The 8,481-nt window shown below is 35.6% G+C and overlaps 1 protein-coding gene across 1 annotated transcript; it reads right to left on the bottom strand.

Annotated features, from left to right (window-relative positions):
* Nucleotides 1–1,753: 1,753 nt before the first annotated feature.
* On the bottom strand, nt 1,754–7,820 carry LOC123561972 (beta-1,3-galactosyl-O-glycosyl-glycoprotein beta-1,6-N-acetylglucosaminyltransferase-like). Its single transcript, XM_053524460.1, has 3 exons — nt 7,249–7,820; nt 6,824–7,209; nt 1,754–2,653 (listed from the first exon to the last, which is right to left on the bottom strand). Exons 1-3 carry the CDS (start codon nt 7,731–7,733, stop codon nt 2,364–2,366), a joined length of 1,161 nt encoding a protein of 386 aa, XP_053380435.1. The 5' UTR covers nt 7,734–7,820; the 3' UTR covers nt 1,754–2,363.
* Nucleotides 7,821–8,481: the final 661 nt, after the last annotated feature.

The following is an 8,481-nucleotide window of genomic DNA, read 5'->3' on the forward strand; positions in this document are numbered from 1 at the left end:
TGTCACGTGTTGTGGGGTCGGGGCATGTTGTTACAATTTGTGCGGGGCACGTTGGTACATACTACCAGTTGTCCCCAAAGAGAAGATTCACTAGAAGAGAATCTTTATTTGAGACGAGGAAAACCAGAACACTACTTTTGCTATAGTAAATGCCTGATTGAACCAGGTAGCTGCATATGGGGATGGACATTGTTGGCACTATGCTGTAGTTATATGGAATAGCAGAGATGACAACTACCCCATGCACATATTACTGTAAATGAGGTGAAATACCCATGCCAGTTAGTAAACAGATTTTTCAAATGGCCAGAATGTAACTAAAATCGAGCAAAACAAGTGTTCAATACTAAAGAACAGAAAGCAACAAGACAAAAGAAAAAATGTAAACAGATGTAAACATCGTCCTATTTGTCATCATTGTGGATATGATGGAGAAATGCAAGCGATGTTTTGATTTAACCATATTGTATTGCCTATACACATGCAAACAGATACAAAAACAATACAAGAAGCAGTTTCAGTAAATAGTAGGAGCCTATAGCATTATTCAGGCTTGCATTAATGCTGAAAAAATAGAGTATGGACCTGTACGGTTTGAAATTCGAAAGGTTTTGTTTAACTTCCAAGGTTCTACTACCAACTCGGTGAAATTATTCATTTGTGAAATGAAAATGTTGTGTTACACATGTTATAAAAAGATTGGAAAGCATTGTATGTTTACTGTTGTGTTGTAAAAATGTAAATTCTTTGTAAAATTGCTTATTGTAACAATCTGCCCCAGACGCTGTAACAATTTACCCCAACGGTGGGGTAAGTTGTTACATTTCACCAACATGATACAACTATCTTTAACGGATAGAAATATTCTTCGTTTTAGATTTAACAGTACAAATTTGAAAATTGCAATGATTGAGCTTTATAAAGATAATAAGCTGGACAAAATCGGCTAAATAACTTATCCGATACACCATAAAATATGAAAAATGTAACAACTATCCCCGGTCTCCCCTATTATAATTCACTGTTTTCTGCCTTCTTTGTTTAATAAGAAAATGAATCGGATCGTGTTAGAATCATTAATAAAATATTACGTAAAAATCAATTGCATAAAAGTTACACAATAGCATTTACGCTTTCAGAACTTTCGAGCAAAACTAAAAAATCAGTTAAGTTTTTTTTCCTGTATCAGAGTTTGGAACAAGCATTTTATAAAGAATAAAACATTTTATAATATCTAAACCTTAACTCAGCTAGGAACTATTTTATGTACACTGTCTTGTCTAAAATAGGGTAAGCGATAGGTTGGCATGACCCAAACGCGTTTAAACCCCAAGATTCCTTTATATTTAACCGATTATTCCAACGCGGTGTTGTTTTTTTCACCGCGTTTTTGTCTGTTTCGTTATGTTATTTTTCATGTAAGTTTGTGGTATTTCTACCATTCACCTCCTCTCCATTTTACGGGGTTATTGCTAACATCTGGGGCCAGTCTACAAAATCCCAGCTCCGTTTGTGACCGAACCGTCAATAAAAACACTGTAAGTACATTAAAAGTGTTCACTAACAACAATCGCTAATTGCAGCTACCAAACGCTCTAGGAATGGATGTTTCATTTAGGTGACCGATGGGAGATAACCTACCGCTTAGCTGCAGAATACGTCAGTAACAGTTCTACATTCATTGCAATTATTAAGTGATAAGATGTGGTAGATTCAACAAACGAATAGTTTGGTAGTTTCAACAAACGAATAGTAGATTTATATCTTATATTCTAATCCGTTATAGTTCATATTCATTAACATAACAGTAACCTAGTATTGATTTCAGTTATAAAAAGTAGTATAAATGCAATTGCTGTACACTGCTGTTGGATAACATTTTAATAGTGTTATACATGTACATTGACATTGAATATATTTACTTTAATTATTCAGTAAAAGAGAAACTGAACGTTTTTTTCTTCAATTTCTGTTTAGAAATTTAGCAGTATAATTATCAATGCATTCAGAGATGTACGGACGGACATTAAACATTGTTTATTGCTAACAGTCATGTTCTGGTATAATAACATTGTAAGTTTTCTGTTCATAATTGGCGCAAGTTGTAACGAACAATCTCTTTGCACAGTGTCCGTATATGCTCTGAGCAAGCTGGGATAAGTATTGATATGAGTAGCATGTCAGCCCATACATAGATGTAAATAAGCTCTTGCGTGTGTGTGTGTGTGTGTGTGTGTGTTCAAATGTATTCGCGACCCTGAAGACCACATCTCGGTGTTTATAGCAGTTGTATATCAGCACATTGTTTTCATGCAAACTATTTTCCGTCACATTGTTTTCATGCAAACTATTTTCAGTTTGTGTTATCTCCCTTTATCTCTCTTTATAAACGGCAGCGATTCATAATATGAAATGTTTAAAGATTTCAAGTCTCCTTCTGCAGTTCTGTTATAGTGCCATTCTTCCATACAGTCTAAAGCATACCTTTGGTAATCTATGTGGAATTTATTTTCAAACAGATGGTGTTTACTAGAGAGAGCCTTTAAGTCACCGACCCCAAACACACATACTCTACGCACGAATTTTCCGTGACATGGGCTTTCCCCACTCCATGCTGCAAACGTTGCCAGCCATGGTTTATCATCTGGCTTGTCTGAAAATAAAAACAGAGTAAAATGTCACAAACTAAAACCCCGGCAAAATTACCATCAACAATTTCACTGCGTGACATGATTACAAAGTATCTGTTAACAGACAGCGATAATGATGGCAGGTGCCTGCAGAAAGATTTAAATTTATCTTACGTAGGACTTGGTATCTAGGATTTAATATCTCCTACGTAGGAGATATTATGTCCTACGTAGGAGATAATAACTCCTACGTAGGAGATACTAAGTCCTACGTAAGACAAATTTAAATATCTTTGCTGGCACCAGGACGCTGCCAGATAAAGGCTAGATGCGAATTACGTTTTTCCCCTAATTATATTTGCCATGGCCAGACTATCGTGCACATTGAGATATATGAATATACAGATGGTAATCCAAAATGGCTTAAGAACAGAGCTTTTTGATGTAAGATGGTTGTTTCCAGATACTTCTTGAATGAAAAAGAAAAGAGATTTAAAATCCGGAATACATTTTACTGTCTCTATTGTCATCTTGAATCTTTAATTGATATTTATTAGAAATAAAAACGTAACTTGTTCATTTAGCAGACAAATATTTAACGATGATATTCATATAGTAGATATAAAACAAGAGCTGTCATAGGCGACAGCGCGCTCGACTATTTTGATGGTGGGTAGTGAAAAATGGCATTTCTGAGAAAGCAAGAGATATCACTGGAGTCATTAATGCCTCCGATGTGGATGAAGACGTTGGACAACAATCTAAGTTTGAAGTTTGAATGAAATCTATTTAGTAATAACAGAGATAGAGTGAAAGTGTACAAAAACAGTAACTAGAAGTTCTAAGTATAAAAGTGATACAAGTCGTAGAATATTTCTGCAAGAGTAAAGCATCTTGTGTTTTATGTTGTGAAACAATTATTTTCAGATAATTTTGCATGTTTGATAAACCAGTGGTAATGCTAGCACGTCATTTAGCCATTGGTTACACTACGTTAGCGCTTACATACTGACGCACTGACGAAAAGTACTGACGTCACACTCTGTACGGATCGATCATTTACCTGGACACATTAACGTTTATGGACTCGACATAGGGACAAAACATTATTTGATGAAGTACTGACAACTCGTGAGTAAATTTATTAAAACAGCAACGGTATATGGCATGTCAAACGTTGCTAAATTATATATGTATGTTATTATTATTGTATGTTTGTTATTGTTATTCAATGTCTTGTCATTCGTATTCTAAAAGTCATTATTGTTATCCTATATTTCGTTATTCTTATTGTATCTTTATTTTATTCAATGTCGTGTCATTCATATTCTAAGTATTACCATTGTATATGTCGTTATTCTTATTGTATGTTCGATATTCTTATGGTAAAAGTCATCATTGTTGTTCAATATCTGACGATTCTATTTACAAAACGTGTCATTCTTATTCTATGTTATGTGATTGTATTTGTATAGCGTCGCTGTGCTATCTATATCGCGGGAAATCGCACATTCAATAAGAATATCAAGCTTACAAAAACAATAATGAATATACAACAACAATAACGTCTTTTACAATAAGAATATCGAACATACAATAAGAATAACGACATATAGAATAACAATGGTAACACTTAGAATATGAATGACACGACATTGAATAACAATATCAAAGATACAATAACAATAACGAAACATAGAATAACAATAAAGACTTTTACCATAAGAATATCGAACATACCATAAGAGTAACGACATATACAATAACAATAGCAAATTTTAGAATGTGAATGAAACAACATTGAATAACAATAAGAAACATACAATAATAATAAAATACATATATAATTTATCAACGAACGACATGCCATAACGGTACTGTATGTTTAAAGATAAAATATGATAATAAAATGTTTAACACGCTAACTTATTTCAAATAATGTAATAAAATCAGCTAGAAATGTGCGGATGTCTTTAATCTTCAGCAGTTATCTGAAAAACAAGAGGGCCATGATGGCCCTATATCGCTCATCTAAGTTTAATTGCTTGCTTGAACAAATTTCTTTGCTAAAGCTTCAAAAACAAAACAAACTAGGTGGGAAGTACATGGTAAAGATTCTTCAAGATAAGTACTGAAATCTGATAAAAAATTATACAGGTGGTCCAACTCTCTTTGCTGTAGCTTCAGAAACAAGAAAGTAGGTCAGTAGGTCTGGGTTAGTAATATTTAAGATGAGTATTGAAATATGTATTAAAAGTTCTTCATGTGGTCCAAATTTCCATGCTGTATCTTCAAAAACAAGAAAGTAGGCCAGAAGGTCACGATTAAGACTATTCAAGATGAGCATTGAAATCTGTATAAAAATTATTCAGGCGGTCCAAATTTCTATACTGTAACTTCAAAAACGAAAAAGTAGGTCAATGGTCATGATTAAGACTATTCAAGATGAGTATTGAAACCTGTATCAAACATTTTACATGTGGTCCAAATCTTTTTGCTGTAGCTTCAAAAACAGAAAAGTAGGTCAGTAGGTCAGGGCTAAGAACATTAAAGATGAGTATTGAAATATTTATCGAAAGTTATTGACGTGCTCCAAATTTCTATGCTGTTAAGATCGGTGTGCAAAACTGTATACGTCATCCAAATTTCAAGGCTGTTTCTTAAAAAACAAAAACGTAGGTCAGTAGGTCAATGTCACAGTCAAGTGCCCCTAATTACTTGGGGTCATCAGGTAGTTATAATTAAACAGTCTAGGAAAAATGATCAGATAATTTTTGAAGTATATTTTCCTATATAACTCATATACAAGTGTCCACCGGGGTGGGGACTCTTTTCACCCCAGGGGCATAATTTGAACATTCTTGTTAGAGAACCACTAAGCATTGCTACATACCAAATATCAAAGGCTTAAGCCTTGAACTTTCAGACAATAAGATTTTTTCCCTATATAAGTCTATGTAAAACTTGGGGCCCCGGGGCAGGTCCTCTTTTCACCCCAGGGGCATAATTTGAACAATTATGGTAGAAGACCACTAGGCAATGCAACATACCAAATATCAAAAGCATTGGCCTTGCATTTTCAGGCAAGAAGATTTAAAAAAAAAATCCTATATAAGTCTATGTAAAATTTGGGACCCCCTGGGTGGGGCCTCTTTTCACCTCAGGGGCATAATTTGAATAATCTTGGTAAAGGACCACTAGGCAATGCTACATACTAAATATCAAATGCCTAGGCCTTGCAGTTTCAGACAAAATTCTTTTTAAATTTTTTCCTATATAAGTCTTTGTAAAATTTGGGACCCCCGGGGCAGGGGATCTTTTCATCATAGGGGCATAATTTAAACAATCTTAGGGGAGGACCATAAGGCAATGCTACATACCAAATATCAAAGGCCTAGGTCTTGTGGTTTCAGACAAGAAGATTTTTTCCTTTACATGTATAAGTCTATATAAACTATGTTTATCAATGAATGACCTACCACAACCTCTAGCGTTACTCCAAAGTTCAAAGTTCACTACCCGGTCAGCTCCTTCAACCTCCGCAAAAACTGTACCCAAAGTACCCGATCTTTTTTTTCTCAAGCGATAGCTCGTAAATACATTTTCTTGTAAATGAGACTGGAACTGGTTTGAAAACCTTGTAGACTTAAACATTGTAAAACTAATGATATTTTTAGGCGAGAACGCTTCAGGGTAATCTTCTATGAGCCTCTAGATCGGTACCTTTGATAGACCTAGCTGCTCATAGACGATGACCGGGTAGCGTTCAAAGGTACCGGCATTTACATCGTCGTCCTTTTATAGCAGTAAGCCGATATTTCGACTTAGTAAAATATAAAATAAATACACTTATGCTCTTTCGTACTATACCGAAGCTGGAAATGTTCAGTCGCCCCCAACCACCCCTCCCCCTACCCGCATCCCCCTCCCACCAAAACTTGCGATGATAAAATTGTGATGCTGACTCGCGGATCCCAAGATGCATCTCTGTATCAAAATTAACGAATGGATCACCAAAATGATAGCCTGCTTCTCCTTTATTTCAGCTGACAGTTGAAATGTTAGCATTATAATAGTGTTAACGGGTGTGTCATTCAATTTTGCAAACAGACACGCTCCATAGCAATGTCCCTGGCTGAATGTCATAATAAAATTGTGCCCTATTACACACAAACAGTTACAGTCAAACTCACCTTTGTAATGTGAGCCTGGTGTCCCAAGGTGATGGTTGAAGTTCAAGGTCGCCCAATAATACTCATCTGGACTGAGTACATCTCTGAACCAGTCTAATAATTCTCGTGCAATTTTATTATTTACTATATAATGTACAAAATCTCGGCTAAATATACCATAAGCACTACCTTTTACAACAGTTATGTTATAAGGTGGCGCGTCTTTTATCTGTTTGGTTTTAAATGATTTTGGTTTGGTATTTTTATCAATATGTTTATAAACAAACCGATTTCTGTATCGAAATGTCAACTTCCGTCTGCCAGTCAAACCTTCAATATCGTTTGCTCCGTTATAAATTCTCAATATTTTTACAATTTCTTTATTCGTTTTCAATGGATATTCTTGACTTGGCAAGTTAATAAAGTATTTTCAAATTTGTCCACGCTGTAACAAATTCTCCATACAATTTATGTCTGCTTGTAACCGCGTAAAACCCGCGTAGACTATGAATTCTTTTCTAGAAACAACAAAAACGTTATCAAAACAATTTGCAATGCCCTGGACGGCATCGTGTACTTCTTGTTTAGAATCAGCATCAACGTGCAAACAAAAGTAGTTTTGCGGTGTATAAATTGCGCGTAGTAATCGCTCAGCCTGTTCAACGTCTTTATAAAGTAGTATGCTATAAGCGACAGGAAATTCTGCCTCTTCTGGTGAGACAAGGTTATAATATCCTCGACTGCTTTTAAAAACAGCACAGCTTGTCGCAAGCTGAATATAGTCTTTATCTGCAATCAGTTTTCGCGAGTAGTTCCCAGTCTTCATCAATTCTATTGCTTTGTTGATTTCTGACTTCTCACCGTTCAAGATAGCAGCACAGTTTACATCTTGTACAAGTCGTTTAAGACTTCTCTTTGTCAATGACGACATTAAGGCTGCGTCAGCATTTATCAAATAATGTCGGTAAATGTGTATAAGAATGCAGACGATCGCTAGCAGAAGCAATGATCGCCAGCGGAAACACTTTCGTTTCATCTCTGGACAGAACCGGATGCTGAAAAAGATTAAACTGTGTATCACTTTCAAGACAGACCTTACTCAGTTTTATTTATTTATTTTGCTGGGTTTAACGTCGCGCCGACACAATTATAGGTCATATGGGGTTTTTCCAGCTTTGATGGTGGAGGAAGACCCCAGGTCTCCCTGCATTATTTCATCACGAGTGGGCACCTGGGTAGAACCACCGAACTTCCGTAAGCCAGCTGGATGGCTTCCTCACATGAAGAATTCAACGCCCCGAGAGAGGCTCAAACCTACATCTATGAGGTGCAAGTGATTTTGAAGTCAGCGACCTTAATCACTCAGCCACGGAGGCCCCTATACCTTACTCAAAGCCTATAATAATTTAATTTTCTGATTGGCAGTGCTTATTTATTTATATCTTTATAGCTGCACTTCTAGTTTTCTGTCCCTGTAAACCGGCATTAACAATCCAAACAAATTTTATTTAAAAGTCCAGACAAGTGATTTAGACGAGTGAGCCTTATTTGAAAGTAGAGTTTTAAATAAAAAAGCCTTTTTATATTTGAAAATCGAGCTGTAGACAAGCAAGCCCTCTAATATTTGAAAATAGATATCATGTTTGAAAGTCGAGCTCTAGACAAGCATGCCCTCTAAT

This window comes from Mercenaria mercenaria, chromosome 2 (assembly GCF_021730395.1).
Source record: "Mercenaria mercenaria strain notata chromosome 2, MADL_Memer_1, whole genome shotgun sequence".
NCBI lineage: Eukaryota > Metazoa > Mollusca > Bivalvia > Venerida > Veneridae > Mercenaria > Mercenaria mercenaria.

Coding starts and splice junctions, on each gene's coding strand:
- LOC123561972 (XM_053524460.1), bottom strand. CDS start 7,733: ATGTCGTCATTGACAAAGAGAAGTCTTAAACGACTTGTACAAGATGTA. Junction 7,210..7,248: donor TGTATGGAGAATTTGTTACA/GCGTGGACAAAT, acceptor TAACTTGCCAAG/TCAAGAATATCCATTGAAAA. Junction 2,654..6,823: donor ACCAGGCTCACATTACAAAG/GTGAGTTTGACT, acceptor TTTTATTTTCAG/ACAAGCCAGATGATAAACCA.